Source organism: Trichechus manatus, unplaced genomic scaffold, assembly GCF_000243295.1.
Source record: "Trichechus manatus latirostris isolate Lorelei unplaced genomic scaffold, TriManLat1.0 scaffold00063, whole genome shotgun sequence".
In the NCBI taxonomy this organism is placed as follows: domain Eukaryota; kingdom Metazoa; phylum Chordata; class Mammalia; order Sirenia; family Trichechidae; genus Trichechus; species Trichechus manatus.
Window position 1 is genome coordinate 12,605,201 of NW_004443999.1, and position 23,893 is coordinate 12,629,093.

Sequence of the window (23,893 nt, forward strand, 5' to 3'; positions counted from 1 at the left end):
CCTGGACAGGAAGACTCTGCTCATGAGGCACCGGCAGGCGCTGCAGCTGCAGCCGTCGGACCGCGACTGGGTGAGGCAGCAGCTGCGGCGAGGTTGCGTGCACGTCTCCGACCGCCACCTGGCCGCCGCCGGCCTGCGCCCGGTGCTCTGCACGCTGGACACCACGGCCGCAGAGGTTGCCGCCCGTCTGCTCCAGCCAGGCCACAAGGGCGGCGCCGGCGTGCTGAAGGTGCTGGGTCGGGGGAGCGAGCCGCCGCGCACACCCCCCTCCCGCCTGCCGCTGCCCTCGGGGGGCGCGGTGGACGGCGCGGTCGCGAGCGCGGCCTCCGACAACGAAAGCTTCAGCCTGAGCCCCAGCGCCGAGAGCGTGTCCGACCGTCTGGACCCCTCCAGCGGCGGCGGCGGCTCCTCGTCGTCGTCCGAGGAGCTCGAGGCCGACCCGGGCCCGCCCCGCTGCCGCTCTCCGCAGCCTGGGCCCGAGCCCTGCGCCCTGCCTTCGTCCCCGACGTCCTCCCCGCCGCCGCTGCAGCCCAAGGCCGCGAGGGGCGGCGACGGGCCTCGGGCGGAAAAGGCGGCCGCGGAGAAGGCGACCCCGCCGCCCACCCTGTACGTGCAGCTCCACGGAGAGACCACCCGGCGGCTGGAGGCGGACGAGAAGCCACTGCAGATCCAAAATGACTACCTCTTCCAGCTGGGATTCGGGGAGTTGTGGAGGGTGCAGGAGGAAGGCATGGACTCGGAGATCGGCTGCCTCATCCGCTTCTATGCAGGTAAGGGATCACCTGCGCTTGGATGTGCGGGGTGTAAACACTGATATGTACCGAGAAACGATCCAAATGCGCCGCTGTTTGCCCAAACCAAGGGGACGTGCAGGTCCTGGTGAGTCTTTGTTGTCACTTTTCTATAGCTTTCAAGTACAGTCTGTGTGAGTTGAGCCATTAAATCCGTGAGTTTGAGTCAATCTTGAGGGCTCCGAGGTTGGAAAGTATGTGGAGCAGGTGGCAGGTAACCTGGAAGTACAGGAAGCAGATATATCTGAAAGAGACAGTAGAGCATTTCATAATAAAGGTGTTTCCTTGAGGCCTCTCCTCGTGGGCATGTTGAGGTTGAGACAGTTTGGGATTTCAGGGAAACCAGTAAGTGCACATAAACTGGCAGAAGAAGCAAAAATATTCTAGGACACCCTCCCGACATCTGCCTGTTGGCAGTTTACCATTCTCGCTCTGGGCATCCACTGCCGTCAGCTGTTCTTTGTCAACTGGTGCACTTGTTCTGCCCTCTGCCATGCTTGTTTGCCTACCGGAGTCCTTATGAGAAACCTAACAAATAGGATCCTTTTTGGTGATACTTCTAAACACCATTTTATTTTTGCTTTATTTCAGTTTACGCTGCAGATTTTATTCTTGTATCAAAAAAGCTTTTATGTGTTTCTCTCATTTTTTTTTCCTAGTCTTTATAGTCAGAACTGACCATTGCTATATGACTTGCGATAAACCCAAAGCCAAACTCCTTCCAACTTATAGCAACCCTATAGGACAGAGTAGAACTGTTTCATAGGGTTTCCAAGACTGTAATCCTTATGGAAGCCGACTGCCACATCTTTCCGCGGAGAAAGATGGGTTCGAACCACTGGCCTTTCGGTTAGCAGCCAAGCGTTTTAACCACTGTGCCACCAGGGCTCTTTGTGACTTGCGGTAGGGTTCCCAATAGGAATATGACCTAAAATCCTCCCTATTGTTTTTGCAGTCTCAGATAAAATTATTGACTATGGGTGGCCAATGTAAAGTTTCTCTTTGGGCTAAAGACTTGGGTGGCACTAAATTAGGGAACTATAGGTCCTGGCTGTTATATTTGAGCTTTGTAAATTGTTTGCATTCTTTCCTTTATTTGGATTGAAGTATTATGCTCTTAGTGATTAAGGATTTTAATTTAAAATCAAGTTAGCACAGCAAAATTAAATCGGGAGCATTAAATCTCCACTTTTACTTATTCTGGGGTGTAGGTGATGGTGAAAAAAATGATCATGCTTGTAACTTGATTAGGCTGTAGCCATTCTTTCAAATTTGTGTTTTTTTGGTCCAACTTGTGCCCTAGTACCAGGTTAGTCAGTTTGAATGACTAGATCTTTACTCCCATGCTGAAATATGCAAGACTTGTAGCATTCCTGGTGAGACGTTCAAGTTTCATTGAAGTTGTTCTGAAATTCTTCAGTGGATTTTCGTTGGATTTTTGCCTTGTGAAGAGAATCGAATCATAATACAATAGCATTTGCAGTATCTGAATATCATATCTCAGCTGGATGGTATGCCTTTTAAAGTTTATGTCCCAAAAAATAGGTGATTTTTCATGTAGGAGCCACAGCTGTACATAGCTCAGGTAATTTGTAAAATATTGTTACTTTTACAAAAGCATTAAATTGTAATCACGCTTGAAACGAGAATGATTATTTTGTTAACATGAGAATGAGAAGTGCCCTTATGACCAAACTCTTAAATTGAAGGAAATATTAATAAAGTAGGGAATGTATTAAATACACAGTATTTTGACATATGTTATGCGGAAAGAGCTTGAAAAGTTTTGCTTCTGATTGGATATGTTTGTTGATCCTGATAAATAAAATATCCATGGGAAAGGTTTTGGGTGTTACACTCATGAAATTTAAATCTTTGATTCCCCTTGTCTCTTTCAGAGTTTCGGAAATAATTCTGAGTGGATGATATGCAGTGGTTTGTTTTTTTTTTTTGACATGTCAATTTAAGAATGATACGGGTTCTTTCTGCTTAAATCTTAAATTTCTTATGTGGTCATTTTAATCTTTTTGTTTTGCTCTTTATGAAGAGCAGTTATTAACTCATTCTGAACGTATATCCTCTATTTCTGTGTCACAACATAAATATATATGTGTGTGTGTCTGTGTGTACACTCATAATAACTAATGAGATGGGGATGTCACACACAGTGTCCAACTTATTCTTAAATATGAAGCCAGTGTACTAGTGTCATACAAGGAGGGTGGTTGATTGTTATGTCTAATTGCCCATCTTGCTTTTAATGTAAAGTTGAGCTTACTTTAAGCCTAAATTGATAAAGTAAATGTATTAATACTCATTTTGCCATAGAACAAAACTTAGCATATGGTGAGTTTATTGGAACTTGTACAAGGAAGTTTCGTTATTGAAGAACAAAAAGGCCTTGTTATAAAGTGGTCTCACCCACTGTGAGAACACTGTCAGGACTGTGCATATAGTGAAGGTTTGCACTAGGCTGGAGAAGATTCCTGGAAATTGTCCCTATGCTCCATTGGAATGCCGGGCACCCCAACAGAAGAATGTTACATTTTGGTAGTAATTTTTCTTAGGAAGGGGATAATTAATATTTGTTTTAGATGACATTCTTTAAGAGAATGTTAGAAAATTCTGTATCCCGTTTGCTTTTGTGATTACTTATATAACTTCTTAAATTTGTTGTGTGTATTTTTGTTATGTGTAGTTGGAGTTAAGGATAGACTAGTTGCCTTTGAAGCCTTTAGAATATTTTCCAGTATTTAAATTGAGCTCATTATCAGCTGTCTATCTAATTTATCTAGTCAGTTACATTTTTTTGGGGGGTGGGGGGAAGCTTTCGTCCAGCACAGAACTTTCGTTCTCTTGAGGGTCATCTTTCAGTTAAATTTTAGAATTTCTAACCTGACTCAAGTTATTCTTTAAAGGCTTTGAAAGACATTTGTGGACTGCTTTGAATATTTAAATATTTATATGGGTAAAGTAAAATGAAAGTTTCTAATGAACTTGAAGGCAGGCATTGGATAAAAGGTGGTAATTACAGAGATGTTGATGAAAACTTAGCTTGAAAACTGTTACTGCACCTATCAAATAACCATGTTCTTAGCTGATTTAAAGTTTGAAAAAATTTAATTTTTTTAATTAAGTATGTTAACATCTAATTTCTTTTTAAAATCAGACATCCTAAATTTTATCTGCAAGAGTAATTTCAAGTTTTAGGATAAAAAATAATTCAAGAGTTTAGGTTGCCTCACGTAAGGTGTGGACTCTTAAACACTAGTGAGCTTGTGTTTTGGACTCCCTGGGGAGTCTAGTCATTCATGAAGGGCAGTATTAAACAACTATGTTTTTTGCAGTTTTTGACTTTTTTCTATTAATTTTTAGATCTTGTGGCCTCACTATTTTAGTTCAGGTTTTAATTATGAGAAAGGAGGGTTGTTGGCAGAATGGAGAGCAAACACATCAACTGTGCTTAGGGAGTCCTGGACAAGATATTTTTATGTGTGACTCTTTGGACTGGTCGGAGAACAATCTCGTTACCCCTCTCATGTTTCTTCTCTTTTGGGAATGATCAAACCTTACGTGGTTTCCTGTATGGAAACCAAGAAAGGGTCGTTCAGCATTAAGCTGTAATATTGATGAGCAGGTTCTTATTACTATAATTACAGCAGTATTGAGTAACGTGGTATGAACATGTGACACCAGTGTGTGCTTGAATAGTGTTTTTAATTTTAAGGACAAAGGGTTTTAATTATTTTTTCTTTTATATTTTATACATTCTGTATTTTGTGGTTTTTGATGTGAAGTGCATGCCCTAGTTTCCTTTATATAACTAGGTTTAGTGACATCTGTAATACCTTGGGTTTTATTGTGTTCAAAAATCTTAAAGGGCTTTTGTGTAAATTATCTCATTTGTCCTTTCAGAAGCATTACTAGGGAGGAGTCAGCGTCAATCCTCTTTTCAGATGGAGAAACTGATGCACAGAGGCTTGACTCGTCTGGTTTTTCAGCCCTTGGTAGAGCTGGGAACAGAGAGCTTGGATATTCTGTTTTGCAATTCATATCACTTTCCATGAATTGAAGCTGAATTTCATTTACACTTGAATCTTTCACTTGGTTAAAAGCATTCAGAAAATACAGTATTTTTTTGCTAATGAGATGATATTATCCTGTAGTCCAAAGTGGTATTCCTTGTGAAATGTGGATGGTTCTACTTTTATCGTGCTGCCTTTAAAACTAAGAACCAAGGTGGACAGCTATAAGGAGGCAATACAGAAGGTGTACTAAAGTGCCCTAAATGTTCTGGTTTCAAATAGTTATACTTGCATTTACATTGATATGAAATAAAGTTTGTATAATGTTTCTTCTCTTTTTCAAGCGTGCCTCATTTGTTAAACTGTAAATCTTGATTGGGAAGTAGAGAATTAACACTTTATCTGAAAAGTGTGTAACTTTTGAGTGCGGAGGTGTGACAATTCAGTTCTAAAAAATGGCCTTAGTTGTATGGTAAAGTACTGAAAATACTCATCCTGAAAGGTCTTATTTGCTTAAATCTTTTCTTATAAAGTATAACTTATTTGTACGTTACTGATAGTGCTTTATTGCTATTCCATGCTGTTGTACAATTTTTATAATTCATATGTTATACAAAAATAGAGAGTAAGTTATTCTCCCTGAATTTCAGTTATTCCTAAAATTGTGTGTCTTTTGTACCCATGCTTACTGAAATAATTTTAGGGAGATGGTATAGGTATAAATAAGTTTGTATAACGTTTCAGGTTGAAAGCTGTATCTTTTTGTTGCTATAAGATTGTTAAATAACCACCTCAAACGATTGGTTATCCAGATATTATTTTTTGAAGTGTAAGGTGTTTTTGTTGGTTCTCATTCTCCTTCTTTTTAGAATCCTGAATTTCGTATTTGATTTATTGATAGCATAGCATTCGTTGGCATTGTGTATGATCCAAGCTTAGTAAAATAGTTGGGCATTTTAGTTTAAACATTTGTTGGACTGAATTTGTGGAATTTTGTTAAGCAGCTGGTGGTGCGTGCCTTGACTCTTCAGACTTCCCTCCTGTTTGCATCCCCAGGGATGTGTTAAACACACATACACACAGAGGCATTTCTCCCATGGCAGATTTTAGATGTGCTACATACTATTAATATCTTCTGTTTCACACGAGTGAGCTTTGCATGGATTTTGAGAGAGCAGTTCTCTCCCAAAGTTTTCTTAGAGTTAACAGGGGTGTGTGTTTTTCCGTTTGAAAGGCATCTCTTACCAGAACTTTGAGATGAATGTAATGAGACATCTGTCAAGTGAGGCATCTTAGATTTAATGATTTTGTTATGTGCCAGGGTTGAACCAGTTCAGTCTCTGGACAGGAGAAGGGTTTAATTGTTATACTGTGAAAATTGATAGATCCTGAAGCCACTCAATAGAAAAGCTATTCATTTAGAGACGCCTGGCATTTTGAAAAAGAGAAAGAGATGTTATCAAAACGTCTGAAACAGCCTGGGAAAATGAAGCCTTTTTTTTTTTTAAATCCCACCTTCTAAAACCCACTCCACCCCTTTAATCACATACATCTGGTGTAGTACTGGTAATGAGGGGTTTTGAACCTGGCCTAATGTCACTGTGCTTCTAGGGCAAGCCTTTTTTTATATTTGGTTTTCTAAAGATAGTGTAATTAAAACAAAACAAAAATGGCCACATGGATTCTTTAAACTTGTTAGGTATTTATAACCCAAGGCTGTGTGGCTGATTGTGTTTGGGTTTGTATGGACCTTCAAATCGAGGCTTCAGAAAATGTTGATAAATTTAAACTCAGAGATCTGGAAAGAATAGACTTGAATGATATGTTGATTAAGGAACATTAGGATATTTGGTTAACTGTGGAATGGCGGCTCTTTCAAATTGTGCAATATTGTACTTTGGAATCAAGCATAATAAGTTACTGGATTAATGAGATGTTTTTATACTTTGATTATAGAGGGGAATAGTTACGTTGTCTTATCATATATTGGCCTGGTATACCTTTCAGTATGCTCACTGAAACAACACATAGCCTTCCCACAGTGCCACATTCATGCTGAAGTAATTGTTTTCCCTGTTGTATTTTTACGCTTGAGATTGTTTCAAAACGTTGTAAAATGTATTTAATGATAGAATAAAGTGTCTTGTTGAGGAGTACTAAGTCTAGTGGCCTCTTGAGTTTGGAACCTAGAAATTCTAATTGGAAACGGGGTGAAATACTTTATATATTTTATTAATAAATGTCAACACTTTAGCAAAAAACAAACAATCCAGAATTTTGGGCATTTATTTTCCCAAATGAAGTTTGTTAAAAGCAGTCTTATTTCTGGTTATGTGAAAGCATTGAGTTGAAGACTGAATAAAACTGGAAGTAATTCAGTTTTGGACCTACTTCAATAATGAGTGAGAAATTGAGTTAGAAATTTGAAGTTTGACATTAATTTGAATTGCTTGATTTTATTTAGTTCCCTCCTGCCCATTCTTTTTAAGCAGGGAGAGAATTGTATTTATTGCTGTTTCTAATGACTCATCTATCTTATGAAGAGTAGTTAAAGAATGAATCTTTTCATATACCCACCTCAGTTAATAACATGTTAGAACATTTTGGACTTTTTTTTTCAAGTGCCAAGCATGTTTTTCAATACAGCAAAAGAAAGTATGATCTGTACTTACTTTCATTGTACAGTGAAACTTGTGAGAACCGGAACTTGACGGGCCTGTCTTGTTTTTCCGGGTCATGCAAGTTTTCCACCTTTGACAAGGTGCAGTCTTAACACTTTTCTGTCATGTGTTTTAGTAGAAAATATTTGAGTTCACTTCTCTGACAGGTTTCTGCCTTAACACTGGTTCCGACTTTGTCAAGTTTTACTGTGTATTTAATAATTATCTGGATTTTACAATCAGTTCATTCCTGACACATGGTCCATAGAGTGAAATTTGTTACACACGACCGGTGTTTGACCTTTACTGTACTGTTTTCCATAGTACAGTATACCTAAGGAGTCTTCCTGTGTCTCCAAGCTCATATTTTGAAAGCTTATCTGACTATTGTAGTGCTTGAATGGGTGCTGCATCTTACAGTTTTTAAGTTTGGCTGGTGGGTCGGGGTTGGGTGAAAGCAACCTTTTTCTTTTCAAAAGCAGAACTTTCGGAGAGATTTGTGCCCTTTTATCTCCAACTCTGATAGAGAGAAAATGGCACTGCAGTTTAAATAAACTAGTCTCGGAGTTGGGAAACTTGGTATGACTTTGGGCATTCATTTTAACCTGCTCTGAGCTTTGATTTCCTCATCTATGAAACAGTAGGGTTGGAGTAAAGTCTAAAATCTCTTTTAACATTTTGTTGTTCTGTTAGAGAGCCTGTTCCTTGAATTAGAAAGGCTGAGGATTGTAGTTGTTTTAAGTTCTGTGAGACCTGTAATGAGCTTAAAACTGTCAAATCCTCTGCCTTTTCTCATGGAGAAAGGAATGGGCTTGGACCTAATATGCAATATACACACGACAGGCTAAGGCTGCCAACAAAAGCGGGCCACCTTTTTGGTGCGGGTTAAGACTAATGACAGATTAGATAATGTTGTTTGAGTCATCCTATCTGTCACTCTTACTCCCTAAAGTAGAAATCTGAATGCTAGAGATGAATTTAAAGAAATATATCCTCTTCTAAGTAAAATCCTTTTCTTAGATTGATTTATAAAGCAAGATATTTTCATAATCCAATTTATAAAGTTTTATGTAATGATAGCTCTGTATTAAAAAAAAACAAACAAACCAAACCTGTTGTGTGTCAGAGTAGAACTGTATTCCATAGGGTTTTCAATGACCGATTTTTCAGAAGTAGATATCCAGGACTTTCTTCCAAGGTCCCTCTGGGCGGGCTCAAACCTCCAACCTCCAGACCTTTCAGTTAGCAACTGAGCCTGTTAACTGCACCACTCAGGAACTCCAGCTCTGTATTGTTGTTAGCTGTCCTCTTACTTAGCCCCCAACTCATGGGAACTCCATGCACAACCTTTCAGTCCATTGTGATCCATAGGATTTTCATTGGCTGAATTTTTGGAAGTAGATTGCCAGGCCTTTTTTCCTAGTTTATCTTAGTCTGCAAACTTCACTGAAGCCCATTCAGCATCACAGCTACATGCCAGTCTCCACTGACAGATGAGTGGTGGCTATGCTTGAAGTGCATTCGCTGGGAATGGAACCTGGGTCTCCCATATGAAAGGCGAAAATTCTATCACTGAACCACCACAGCCTCTCAACTCTATATTAAACCCATTGCCATGGAGTTGATTCTGACTCATAGTGACCCTATAGGACAGATAGAACTGCCCCATAGGGTTTCCAAGGAGTGGCTGGTGGATTCGAACTGCCCACCTTTTGGTTAGCAGCTGAGCTCTTAACCACTGCATTCCAGGGCTTCATCTCTGTACCAGAGGAATCCAGTTATGCAAGATTTGCTGGTTATTTGGCGTTAATTAACGGTGAGCTAGCTATCTGCTTGTCTACCCTGGCTTAGAGTCAGTAGGAGAAAAAGCACTTAAAGAAAAGGAAATTTTTGTACTGGTATTTGTATTAGATTATAGAGTTTAGGATCCTGTAGAGATGATTTAGTCCAAACATCTGCATTTTTACTGATGAGGAAAACAAGCCCATGGAGTGCCTGGTCCAAGATCACAGAGTCAGTTTAGCCTAAGAATTAGGAATAAAAGCCAGGATTTTGATTATCTGTCCAGTGTTCTTTTTCCCACACGGTGCACTTGTATACCTACTATCTTTGGATCCCCCTTGTATTTAGTATTTCAAAATGAAAGTTAAAAAACAAATTTAGTGTGCATCACTCATTTGTTGACTTCTGTATTACTTCAAGGTTTTCCCAGTTTCTTTTCATTCTAATCAGTGCTTTTGAGAGGTTAGATATTACTTTGACAGATTGTAAGGGAGGAGGGCTTCTAAAGGAACAGCTGGATATTTTAATTACACGGGGGAAATTAGATTTCATCAGTGATGCTACCTTTTGGGAGATTTAGGATAGAACTTTTGACACAGATGGTTGGCTAAGAAGAGGTACAGTGCTAGAAGATCAGTGGTGGTTTGTCCAGTGCTTGGAAGTTGAAATGTTTGGAAAATTGAAGTGTTGGAAAATCATTGAATTTTTTTTTAATATGTAGGAGAAAAATTTAAGAAGAGATTTTGAAAAATATTCCTATCAGACATACACAGTGTTACAAGATTTAGTATTCATTATATTCTTTTTTTTTAAGATGTCATCTCACAATTAATTGTATGTGACTTACTGTTCAGGTACACGTACACAGTTCTACCTTTGTGTGATTTAAAAAAATTTAAAACAACGGAGCTCAATCTCTCACTGCTTTGAATACTTTTTCCTTCAAGAGAAGAAAAGAAATATCCTGCTCCTGTTAGCAAAAAGACAGTTTGTGAACTCTAGGGGTAAGAAAGAGATTTCCTTTTATATTAAGTTCCATTTTAATTTAATCTTTACCTTAAGCAAAAGTTTTAGCTTCCCTTATATGGAAGTTAATCTCCAGAGTCAATTCCCCAAAGATTACTGTTCATTTTTAACATGAGGAAAGGAGCTTAAAAAGTGCAGAAGTACAAAGGGGTAAGAATACGTTGCAGCTGGCATATAGAATATTTACTCCAGATGATGAAGCACAGAAGAGTAAATTTCTCTTGATGGTCTCTTAGAGAGGGGGATGGCTGGGGAGTGCAGCTGACGTTCAGTTTTGTGTAAAAAGGAGCTCGTCTGCATAGGAAGAAGTAAACATTACTACATTTGGTAGCTTCGTTTTCTTCCTTACACACACATACACACGTGCCCGTATATGATGCATGCACACACATATTCTTCATTGAGTATGGAGGCAGGCTATAATGGGAGATGGTAGTTGTATTTATGGATGGAAGGGGTTGGGGAGGGTGAATAGTCTTGGGAAAATCTAGATTTAAAAAAACATTGCAGTGCTTAGATCATTAGGCTGAGCTTCTTTTTCCCACATAATATTTGATTTCTGTTATGAATGACCAGTTCATATCCCTTGCCCATTTTTCTATAGGATGTTTGTCTACTGATTTATAGATTCATTTTGTTTAGTATATTTAGAGAAACTAGCTTTATTTTATGAGTTATAATATTTTCTTTATTCATTAAACTTTTACCTATGACTGTGATATATTTCACTACGTATAAGTTTTCAATTTTTTATGTCAGTCTTTTCCTTTAGGTATTCAGGATTCTGTGTCATGCTTGGGAAGGCCTTCCTACTCCAAGATTTAAAAAAAAAGTTCTCTCATGTTTTCTTGTGGTATTTTTATAGTTTTATTTTCTGTGCTTAAAACTTTAATCGATATATTGTTTAAGTAAGATGGGAAATAGGAAAGAACAAATTATCCCAACCCTTTTTATTGGATGTGTTCTTTCTTCACTGATTTAAAATGCCATGTTCCCCCAGAGTTTATGCTTTTCTTCTTCTTTTTCTCCTCCTCCTCCTCATTCTCATTCGTCTTTTTTTTTTTTTTTTTAAACTAGTAGGTAGGGGATTAAAATTTATGAGGTAGAGTAGTGTAGGTTTAGTAGCTATTTTAAATTTGTTGAGAAAAAATAGGGAGAAAGGGAAGAATCTTTAGCTGAGTTACCACTACCTTTCTTTTCACTCCCTAATTTCCTAATAGCCACCTGTCACCATTACTTTTAGGATGGCAACTCATTACTTCTGGAATATAAAAATGCTTATTTTCTATGGATTCTTTGTTATCTGTCAGTGGCTGGAGTGGTAGTTTGGGGTGGGGCCTTAATGGGCATTTGGCAAGCACAGACTTTGAACTCATTCCGACCTGGGCTTGAGTTCTGATTGTGCCACTTACCCCAGAGCTCTCTGCTTCATTCTTTCCTTATCTGTAGACAAAGATAATACCTTCCTGCTGTGCAAGGTGGTTAGAGCATCAAATGAGATACTGAATGAAAGTGCCTAAACAACAGTACTAGTGGTTTCAGATCAAGCCCTAGTAGTACTTTATAATATATCCCCAGTCTTTCTTAGGGTGGAAAGACCACTGATTGAGGAACTGGAAACCTACATTTGAGTGTGGGCTGCTGATTTACTTGATGTGAGACCTGGAAAAAAATCCTTTAACCTCCCTAAACTTCATTTATTAGAAAGAGAGAAAGAAAAAGTGATTAAAAAAAATCTGTCTTAAAGAACTTGGTGAGGTTCAGATTTGATGATGTGTGTGGAAGTGCTTTGTAAACTGTGAGATGCTATACAAATGTAATGTATTATTTTTAGCAATAGTAAATTCCCACAGATGTTAATTAGCGTTAATTAGGGCTCATTAAGGAAGATGGGATATACTGTTGTTGGGCACTCATGCTCAGTACACAGGCAGACTGTATACTTTCTTTTGTTCATCCACTAATTACTGTATCTACTGTGTCAAAGTGCTTTTGATTAAAAAAATGACTAATTTTATAGGGTCCCTTGAAGTACAGTCATATCTCAGAGATATTGCAGGTTTGGTCCCAGACCACCACAAAAAAGCAAATACCGCAATAAAGCAAGTCACACAAATTTTTTGCTTTCCCAGTACATATAAAAGTTATGTTTACACTAACTATACTGTAGTCTTTTAAGTGTGCAATGGCACTCTGTCTAAAAACCCAGTGTACATGCCTTAATTAAAAAATAACTACTGCTAAAAAAAATGCTAACCATCATCTGAGCCTTCAGTGAGTCATAGTCTTTTTGCTGGTGGAGAGTCTTACCTCAGTGTTGATGGCTGCTGACTGATCAGGGTGGTGGTTGCTGAAGGTTGGAGTGGCTGTGGCAATTTCTTAAAATAGGACAACAGTGAAATTTGCCGCATCGATTGACTCTTCTTTCATGAAAGCTTTCTCTGTAGCATGTGATGCTGTTTGATAGCATTTTACCTACAATAGAACTTCTTTCAAAATTGGAGTCAATCCTCTCAAACCCTGCTGCTGCTTTATCAACCAAGTTTATGTAATATTCCAAATCCTTTGTTGTCATTTCAACAGTGTTCACAGCATCTTCACCAGGACTAGATTCCATGTCAAGAAACCACTTTCTTTGCTCATCCATAAGAAGCAACTCCTCATCTGTTAGTCTTATGAGATCGCAGCAATTCAGTCACATCTTCAGCCTCCATTTCTAATTCTAGTTCTCTTGCTATTTCCAGCATATCTGTAGTTACTTCCTCCACTATAGTCTTGAACCCCTCAAAGTCACGCATCAGGGTTGGAATCAACTTCTTCCAAACTCCTGTTAATGTTGATATTTTGACCTCCTCCCATGAATCATGAATGTTCTAATGGCATCTAGAATGGTGAATCCTTTCCAGAAAGTTTTCAATTTACTTTGCCCAGATCCATCAGAGGAATCACTGTCTATGGCAGCTATAGCCTTATGAAATATATTTCTTAAATAATAAGACTTGAAAGTCGAAATTACTCCTTGATCCATGGGTTCTGGACGTTGTATTAGCAGTCATGAAAACAACATTAATCTCCTTGTACATCTCCATCAGAGCTCTTGGGTGACTAGGTGCATTGTCAATGAGCAGTAACACTTTGAAAGGAATCTTTTTTTCTGAGCAGTAGGTCTCAACAGTGGGCTTAAAATATTCAGTAAACAACGTTATAAACAGATGTGCCGTAATCTAGGCTTTGTTGCTCCATTTAGGGAGCACGGACAGAGTAGATTTAGCATAATTCTTAAGGGCCCTAGGATTTTTGGAATGGTAAATGAGCATTGGTTTCAGTTTAAAGTCATCAGCTGCATTAGCCCCTAACAAGATTCAGCCTGTCCTTTGAAGCTTTGAAGACAGGCATTGACTTCTCCTCTCTAGCTATCACAGTCCTTGATGGCATCTTCTTCTAATATAAGGCTATTTCGTCTGCACTGAAATCTGTTGTTTAGTGTAGCCACCTTCATCAATTATCTTAGCTAGGTGTTCTGGATAACTTGCTGCAGCTTCTACACCAGCACTTGTTGCTTCACGTTGCACTTTTATGTTATGGAGATGGCTTGTTTCCCTAAACCACGTGAACCAACCTCTCTGCTAGCTTCAAACTTTTCTTCTGCCCCTTCCTTACCTCTCTCAGCAGAATGGAGGAGTTAGGGCCTTGCTCTGGATTAGGCTTTGGCTTAAGGGAATGTTGTGGCTGGTTTGATCTTCTGTCCAGACTTTCTCCATATCAGCAGTAAGGCTTTCTTGTCATTCGTATGTTTACTGGAGTAGCACTTTTAATTTCCTTCAAGAGCTTTTCTTTTATAGTCACAATTTGGCTGTTTGCTGCAAGAGGCCTAGCTTTCTGCCTTTCTGGGCTTTTGACATGCCTTTCTCTCTAAGCTGAATCATTTCTAGCTTTTGATTTAAAGTGAGAGGTGTGCCACTCCTTTCATTTGAACACTTAGAGGCCACTGTAAGGTTATTAATTGGCCTGATTTCGATATTGTTGTGTCTCAGGGAATAGGGAGGCCTGAGGAGAGGAAGAGAGATGGGGGAACGGCCGATTGGTGGAGCAGTCAGGCACACACATTTATGAATTAAGTTCACCTTCTTACATATGTGTGGTTCGTGGAGCCCCAAAACAATTACATTAGTAGCATCAAAGATCACTGATCACAGATCCCTGTAACAGATATAATGGTAATGAAAAAGTTTGAAATATTGAGAGAATTACCAAAATGTGACACAGAGACATGAAGGGAGCACATACTGTTGGAAAAATGGCACCGTTAGACTTGCTCGATGCAGGATTGCCACAAACCTTCAATTTGTAAAAAATGCAGTATCTGTGAAGCACAATAAAGCTAAGTGCCATAAAACGAGGTATGCCTGTATTTATAGATTTGAGGGCGTGTTTGTAGAAACTAACAAGGAGGCCAACATTTATGATCCAATGTGAAAAATGTTCTAAAAGAGGCAGAGTATTTTCAGGTTACTGTAGTAGCAGAAAAGTAGAGAGGCTCCAACTCACGCCATGCGCATCTCCAGAAGGCTTGAGCCCTTGAGCCAAGTCATGAAGGACCAGGAGTAGACTGCTGTCATAATCCTAGGATCCTGAATTGTTTGAGGAACAACTGTAATTTACTGGGTCAAGTTCCAGTCAGAATGTGCTTAGTAATTCCAGTGTAATCCTTAAGTTTTACCAAGTATCCTTCTATATCTAGGCATCTGGGCCTTTTTATCCACTTGAATCATTTTGGACTCCATTTGGTATCATAGTTTGTTGAAGATCTAAGTTTTGGGTTAAACCAAAACCAAAAACCAAACCCGTTGCCGTTGAGTCAATTCCGACTCATAGCTACCCTATAGGACAGAGTAGAACTGCTCCATAGGGTTCCCAAGGAGCACCTGGTGGATTCAAACTGCCGACCTTTTTTTTTTAAAATTTAATTCTTTTTTTTAAGCTGCCGACCTTTTGGTTAGCAGGCGAACTCTTAACCACTACACTACACCACCAGGGTTTCCAAGTACTGGGTTAAGCAAATATTAGTATATATTTTTTAAAGACAGTGCAAATGTGCACATGCACAAGGTTGTACTGAAGCCTGGCAACGGGCCTTAAGTGTACTTGAAACACACGCTTTTATTCCCTTTTTAGGCCCGTGAGGTTTTGTTTTCCTATGGGTTTTATGGGATTTCTGGGACATGCTGTGTTTATCTTCTGAAGGCAGATTTAGTGTCTTCTATCCCCATTGCCATTGAGTTGATTCCAACTCATAGCGACCCTGTAGGACAGAGTTTCCAAGGCTGTAATCTTAGGGGAGCCGACTGCTGCATCTTTCTTGCGTGGAGTGACTGGTGGGTTAGAACCACTGACCTTTTGATTAGCAGCTGAACAGTTTAACCACTGTGCCACCAGGGCCCCTTTAGTGTCTTATATACACCTCATTAATGTAAAATTTGTAAGATGATGAATTGCTTATGACCAGGGCTTGTTCTTAACCTTGACCGTCTGCTGTCTGGGTCTTCAAGAATGAAGGAATTTTCGTTTAAATTTCTTGTGCGGACTAGAAAGAAGTGCAAGTTTTAAGTGTTCATGTAAGCCATCTTTTTAGCTCGTTTACCCATGGCTGTAAAACCTGTACTACCCACATGACGAGTTAAGTCTGTACCAATGGCCTATTATAAATTATTTTTGTCTTAGGTGGATGGCAGATGGCTCTGTGGAATATTGGCTCATGTAGTAATATGGATAACAACACTGGAAAAAGATCTTCATTTTGCTTTTTATGTTAGTTTTAAAATTATAACAAACATGGTGTTAAAAAAAACTTAGCTCAGGTCCTGTCTGACTAAAATGAGTCATGCTTCTAATTCAAATGAAAATGCTTCTAATTCAGACTAATCACCGTTCAGGTTAATTACCTGCCAATATGTATTTTCTACCATCATTAGCACCTTTTTGCCATCTATGACAAGTTTTTTGCAGAGACCTCAGTTAACTCATTAGAGCAGAGCTGCACCTGACAAGCTGATGTTCACGGGGGCGGGGCGTGGGGGGAAGGGTATGGAATTTTAGCAGAAATGTTTATCGGCAGTGTAATCCTAAGGAGAATAGTTATTGGCCATTGTGATTATCAAGCAGAAGCACAATGATCTCTTGTTCTGTAACCAAGTCATAAGAGGGAGTTGGTGGTTTTAACCAAAATCTGAATGGTATTGTCTCATTGATGAATAAATACATGAAGCTAATGACAAACAAAAGTTCTGTAAACAGATATCTTGGAACTGCTTAAGAGCATAATGTGATTCTGAAAACACCAAACAAAAGTTCCACTTCTGAGAGTAGGAACTGTCTCCTAGTTAGTCCAGTCTGAATGCTTGTTTTGTTTCCAGCTTTTAGTGGCTAATAAAGAATTGGTGGCTGTCATTGCTTCGTGCTTCCATAGATGTATATAAGCACCCACCCGCCTCAACAAAACAAAACAAAATGATTGACAGCCCTCTTGGTACTGAGAAACTGACAGATTAACCCAGCTGGCTTTGCTCTCCGGATAATGCTGATGGGTAAAGGGAAGTAATAGAATTCACTTATTTTTCAAGTACTATCATAAGCACAACTACACTTGTACAGTATCTTCTTTATATTTTAGAAACATCTGTAATATTAGAATAGACTAAACCAAAGTTGCCTGTAAATAGTTAGTACTAGTTTAGAACCTGGTGAATGCAGTAATTGAAGTAATACCTGCTAGATTACAGCTTTGCCAGGTTTCATGGGTGTGTAAAATGGGTGGCAACCTCCTGGATATCCCTGGGAGGGCATAGAATCTTAGCATCTGAGGGGACCTTCGAGGGCGTGTAGTCCAGTTTCTTACCTAGTGTTGAAATCTGCACTCACCTATTCCTGATAGAATATCCTCTGGCCTCTGCTTGTTAGGCACTTTATTCCAGGACAGGATTGTGTCAGCCTTGCTTCTTAAAATGAAGTCTATGGACCAGCATCAGTGTCTCCTGGGAGCTAGTTAGAAATGCGGAATCTCAGCCCCACCTTCCGTTTACTGAATCATCTGCATTTTAACAAGATCCTCAGGTGAGTTGTATGTAGGAGACAAGTTTGAGAACCACTAGTGTTGTATGAAGGAGTCCTGGCAGCGCGGTGGTTAAGAGCTCAGTTGCGAACTGAAAGGACAGCGGTAAGAACCCACCAGCTGCTCCGTGGGAGAAACATATGGCAGACTGCTTCTGTGAAGATTACAGCCTTGGAAACCCTGTGAGGCCATTCTACTCTGTCCTATAGGATCATTATGAGTCGGAATCCACTCGATGGCAATGGGTTTGGGGTTTTTTTTTTTTTTTTTTTTTTGTTAGTGTTGTATGAGTTGGGAGTGAAAGAGATTAGGAGTTGGAGGAGGGAAACCCATAGGCACTTGTGGGGTTCCGGTAAGATACCAGGGCATGAACTAGAGCAGTGGGAAGGAGAAAAGGAGACAGGTGTAGAAGTTATCAGTAGCTAATTGACTGTTTTGGACCTAGACACTCAAGGATGACAAGTTTTCAACTTGGGTAATGGCAGAATTGTGGGTCAGTTCACAAAAATAAGAAGCAAGAGGCTGTGCAGGGGATGTCACTAATTAATTCAGTAAACTTTGAGGACCAGGTACTGCAGTTAGGAGTTGGGATACAATAATAAATGAAGATGTGTCTCTTGCTCTTCTTATTTACAAGTTTAACATAGGGGGACTGATTTTGCTGATCATGTATATGAAATGGTAATACATATTAAGCTGACTGTAGGCATCCATTTAGCTAATAAATGAACTTGGCTGACCACCCAGCTTCCAAATCTCAGTGGAGCTTTATTGCTTTCTACAGGTTAGCGTGTGTGGTAAATTTCAGGAAGGTGATGTAAACATTATTTATTTACTTGGTTTTCCTGTAAGAACTATTCTTTTCACACTCAGACTAAATGCTGGTGCTGGTTGTGGCTATTGACAAATGTAAAAAGGTCTAAAAAGAGTTTTTATTAAATTTATGAAGCTCTCAGGATATATGCCTTTTGAATGTCGAGACTGTCCTGTGTGAGGGAAAATTACGTAAATAAACAATTATAATAAAACTTGAAATGCCTTGATGGAGTGCCAAGGGAACCCAAAAGCCTGATGAACCAACTCTCCCTGGAGGTGGAATGCTCTAGAAAGGCTTCCTGTGAAAGGGGAGCTAACAGTGCTGAGAGGGGAATGCTAGGTAGTAAAACATGAATGAAAGGGCACGTGCGCGCGCGCGCGCGTGTGTGTGTGTGTGTGTGTGTGTGTGTGTGTGTGTATGTAATGATGGGGGATGGGGAGTGGTAAAGTGTTAAGTGATGGGACTAAAAGTGGTAGTAGATGAGACTAAAAAGGAAGCTGGGGCCAGATCATGAAAGGCCGCATTTTCTAAGGACTTGATCCCGTAAACAGTGGGGAGCTAGGGGGCATTTTATAGTGGGGAGTGACATGATTAAATTTGTATTGTAGGGAGTTTACTGGCAGCCATCTGGAGGCTGGATTGGAGAGGGGAGTACTGGAGATTGGGAGACGGCCTTAGTGTTGAGCTTTGACAAGCATTTATTGACTTTCTATGTGCTAAAGCACTCTGGTAGGTGCTGGAGATCCAAAGAAAGAATAGTGTGTTACCCTTACCTTATGGAGTGCAGCCTAGTAGGGGAGAAAGAATTGTAATACAGGGTGTGCTGTTTTTGAGGTTTGTACAATGCAGTTGTGATCAACTTTGCTGCAGTTGGGGGTGGGAGATATTTTTAAAGATTAGAAAGAGAAGTCCAGTAGTAGAAGTGGATGGGATGGGACATTCCTGGCAGGAGGACCAGGGAGCTACCTTTGAGCTGGATGAGGAAGATCTAGACTAGGCCAGAGCAGATGATGAGCTTTGGACATACGAGAGTTGTTTAGGCTGTAATTGTTGGATCTTATTGAATGATTATATGTGGGGTGAGATGGAGTAGTTCAGGATTTAGGTTCATTCATTGAACAAGTTTGAGTATGCCTTCCATGTCAGGCACTCTGTACGGGTGTTCTATGTCAAAATGACTTGGAGGTTTCTAGTTTGGGTGGCTGTAATCCCATTAACCAACAGGAATTGGCTTTTGGCATGGGGAGAAAGTTGATGAGTTCGATTTTGGATGTGTTAAGTTTGAGGTGCCTAAAGGACATCCAGGTGTGTCTAAAGCTTGGGGATCATCTATGTTTAGGTAGTAGTTGAAGCCTTTGGGTTGAATGAAATTATTCGAAAGAGCGGGTAGAGCGAGGAGAGGGTTGAGGAAACAACTCTAAGGAACGCCTGTATTTAAAAAGCAGCAGTGGGTAATTTTGAGCGAAAGAATTTAGACACAAAAGAGACATCATATGATTATATTTATGTGAAGGTCAGTTAACATGCAAAGCTAATCTTTGGTGATAGATCATTATAATGGTTACCTTTCAGTGGCCTATTGATGGAAAGGGGCATGGTGAAGGAGACTTCTGGTGTTGATAATGTTCTTGGCATTGATCTAGGTTTTAGTTTCCTGGGTATATGCATAAACATTTATTGAACTATACCCTATGGTTGTGTGCTTTACTGAATAATTTGTACCTCTGTATTAAAAAAAAAAAAAAAACCTAATAGCTGTCGAGTCAATTCTAACTCCTAGTGACCCTACAGGACAGAGTAGAACTGCCCCATAGGGTTTCCAAGGAGTGACTGGTGGATTTGAACTCCTGACCTTTTGATTAGCAGTCCAGCTCTTAACCAGTTTGCCACCAGGGCTCCAGAAATGGTCCAGGAGGAAGAAACATGAACATTGTTTCTATCCTGAAAGGAAAGAGAGGGAGGAAGGGCCTAAGGATGACAGATGAATGGAGAGGGAAAAACTAAATGAAGGAAAGTCCTGGAAGAAATAAGAGGGCGTAGAATCATGAACATCATGTTAACTATGGGTGGGAACAGGGCCACCTATTTCCCTGAGGCTGTTATGAAGGTTCTTTTCAGTGACATATCAGGAAGCTGGGAGTTTTGACCAATTAGTCTCAATTTTCTTAGAAGAAAAACTGAGTCTCAGTATTTATTTGAGTATGCTCTTTCTTGAGTTAATAACCAACTAATCATATCTGTAGTATCTTTTGGGAATTGTGACTCTGTATGTTCCCTGTAGGGGTGGGTCTTCCTCCAGCTATTCTAAAGCACCTTACTGCACTGCAAGGGCGGGGATAGTAACTAGAGGCAGAGGAGCTGATTGTCAAACCTGGTTTTACAGGTTTGGCAATGCTTGCACTGGGTAGGTTTGTTTTGATAGCATGGTTTTAGATCCCTCCCCTAATCTCTGAATGTGTGTGAGGGTGGGGGAGAGGTAGGGAGACCTGATGGTCAAAAAACATCAGGGAAGTTGCAGCTAGTAAATGACAAAGCTGGGATTGTGTCTCTGATTATACCGTGTTTTCTTTCTGTTCAGGAAATCACTTACAGAGTAATAAAACTTCTGAGACAGTTCATTTCTTTCTCATGACCTGTTGACTATACTTACAGAGATAAGAGGGGGCTATGAAAAATGCATTTTCCATTCCTAGATTGCCACAGTGACCTGTGGCTTGAATCTGATTATGAAATGATCCTGAAGACATGATGAATTGTAAATGTAGATAGATATAAACTAGATTGTATAGCAGGCAATTGTTGTTAAATAATACATACTATTAAGAAACCATGCAGACCTATCATTTTTCTTCTCACAGATGTAAGCATTGAATTTCTGTTTTGTACTGAGTACTGGATTAGGTGCTGATTTCAAATTGTAGTTATTGAAACAAATAAAAAGCTAGTATAATACATTATTTCTGTTCTTAATATAATTGCTCAAATATTTACTGAAGTTTCTGAATCATCTGGCTATTTCAGTTGGAAAGTTGGTTTCTGTAAATTTTTAATAAAGCTGTTTTAGGAAATAGGAAAGAAACTCTTGAGAGAGAACCATAATTGCTAACGGTATTCTTCATTCATATCTGACATCTGAATTTCCAAACAGTTATACTATTGAGGAAGAAACACAAAAAACGACTGTCGCTCTTGATTTTGGAGGGCCTCGTGGAACGGCAGTAGAAGGTTTTTGTTTTTTACTTGCTCAGGAACCTCATATTTATTGGGCTGGCAATTGTTGGCACAAAATTTTGTTGATGTTCAAAAGTCAACGATCGGTGTAATGGAAACTTTTTTCTTTTCTTTCTTTTTTTTTAACATATGATGCTGTCTCTTTTCTAACCTGCTTAGTCAATTCAAACAATTGTGGACTATGTGCTATCTGAGGTATAAAGCACTTTGGAGGTTGGAGAGATAGATGAGTTGGACAGATCTTCTGCCTTTTCAGAAGCTTAAGTTTAAGCTTCAGTTGCATAAGGACGGAGATTATCATGAAAAGCAGAGTGAGACAAAGACATTGACCATTCTCCCTCCTTCCTTTCTTACAGATATTTCTTGAAATTTGTGCCTACTGTGTGCCAGTTTTTAACGAGGCAGACATGGTCCCTGCCTCTGAATTCACAGTGTAAGGAGGAGGCTTATCCAACAAGCATGTATGCAGATAATTATTTAATTATCATTGTGATATGTGCAGCTAAGGGAAAGTATCGTATGCTGTGAGTCCTTATAAGGTTCTCTGTCCAGAAGTGACATTTAAGCTGAGACCTGCAGGATGAATAGTAGTTGAGGGCGTTTGGGGTATAGGGTGCATGGAAGAGTGTTCCAGGTGGAGGAACAGTGTGTGTGAAGACTCTGAGATAGGGAGGGACCTAGCATGTTTAAGGACCTAGAGGAAGGACCGGTGTGAGTGCCATGTAGTGAGTGAGATAGAGAGCATCAGGCTGGAGAGGGAGGCAGGGTCAGATCATAGGTGTGAGTGGTCTGAGGCCAGATTCTGCCTGCAGAGGGCTTTGGTCATCATAGTTTTTTTTTAAATTAAATGCAAAATAGGTGGACATATATTCTCTGTTATGTCTGGTGGCAAGGTTCTTACAACACAGTGTTTTGGAATTGATTTTAAGAATACTAATAAACTATTCCATTGAATTATCAGACATATTCTTTAGATTTGTGTTTTTCAAGGGCAGGGGCCATGACTATCCTTTTACAAAGTCCTTTTATCCGTAGGCAGGATAAAGGGAGGGTGAAAGGAACTTCTCGTCTTTTCTACATCTGCTAAGCTCTCTATTCTGGACATGCTAAGAAAAACCACTTTTCTGTCTTCCTATATGTACTCTTGTATATGACTTTCTTTACCTTTCTTGCTTTCTCTAGCAACCTAGTTCCTTACCCAGCTACACTGACTGCACACTTGGAGACCCCAAGATGTTCTCAAATTATACAGGACCACAGTCTGAAAATAAAAGACACAGCCTTTTTTACTGGCCTCTTGTTAATTAGGCCAGGAGACTCTGTTTTACCACTTTGTGCCCCACCCCCTGTAAAACCCAATGCCATCGAGTCGATTCTGACTCATAGTGACCCAATAGGACAGAGTAGAACTGACCCATAGAGTTGCCAAGGAGCGGCTGGTGGATGTGAATCGCCAATCTTTTGGTTAGCAGCTGTAGTTCTTAACTGCTACGCCACCAGGGTTTCCAAACCCCAGTACACGCATTTTCTATTTCTTAGAAAAGAAAAACTAGTACCTCTCATTGAATGAGTATGTACACATGCCGTTTTGTATACTCTCACTTCCCCTAACTCACCCCCGGCAATAATAGTGTTGAACATCAAGCATGTTTAATTGAGGAAATAAAAAAACACCAATACAGTATGTTTTCTAGGCACTTTAGTAACTGACTTCCATTTTAATGAAGCTGGAACACAGCATCACACTTTTAATGTCTTCTTAGGGAGACATTAAATAAATACCTGCCTAGGGTTCTTTTAAATTTTTTTTTTTATACTTTTTATCCATAAACAAGAGAGGTGCTGGGGTCATTTGTGCACAAATTCAGTTATTTTTAAGTTAAGGGGTAGGTTATTTAGTTTCCTTATAGTTATTATTGAAGCTATTACTTTCTGTTCTTCTTTTTCCCTGCCTCGGTCTTCTTTATCCTTTGAATCATTCCCATACTTTTGATGAGATCAGATGATAGTAAGCAGAAAGGAGGTAAACAACCTTCAGACTTTTTTCAGGAGTTTTTCTTTATTATGGAAAATCAACAATTATCAACTCATGGTCGATCTTGTTTTATCTCTAACTCCTCCCTTCTTCTGCCAATATTATTTTGGAGCAAACCCTAGACATCGTATCATTTTGTCTGTAAATGTCCCTAAACATAAGAATCTCTAGAACATAAGTACTCTTTTTAAAAGAAAGCCGTGACACATTTTTTTATTTATAAATAATTCACTCTAATTCCTGTTTTTCAACAAATATCCAGTCAGTGTTCCAATATCCAATTATCTTAAGCTTTTAGTTTGTTTAATTCAAGATCCAGATGTGTTTCATACAGGGCTTTGAACCCGTTCCTCCTGTTTTCTGCTGAGAATTTGCATGTCTGACAAGTTCCTAGGAAGTGATACATAAGAATCACCTG

The 23,893-nt window shown here is 39.5% G+C and overlaps 1 protein-coding gene across 1 annotated transcript in view; it reads left to right on the forward strand.

The window, feature by feature from the left end:
* Positions 1–474: 474 nt before the first annotated feature.
* The window catches only part of PHLPP1 (PH domain and leucine rich repeat protein phosphatase 1), a 221,752-nt gene continuing 198,333 nt past the window's right edge, over positions 475–23,893 (forward strand). Inside the window, exon 1 of the mRNA XM_012556372.2 lies at positions 475–770. Within this exon, the coding sequence (XP_012411826.1) occupies positions 731–770 (40 nt within the window). The 5' untranslated portion in view covers positions 475–730. The remainder of the gene's footprint in view (positions 771–23,893) is intronic.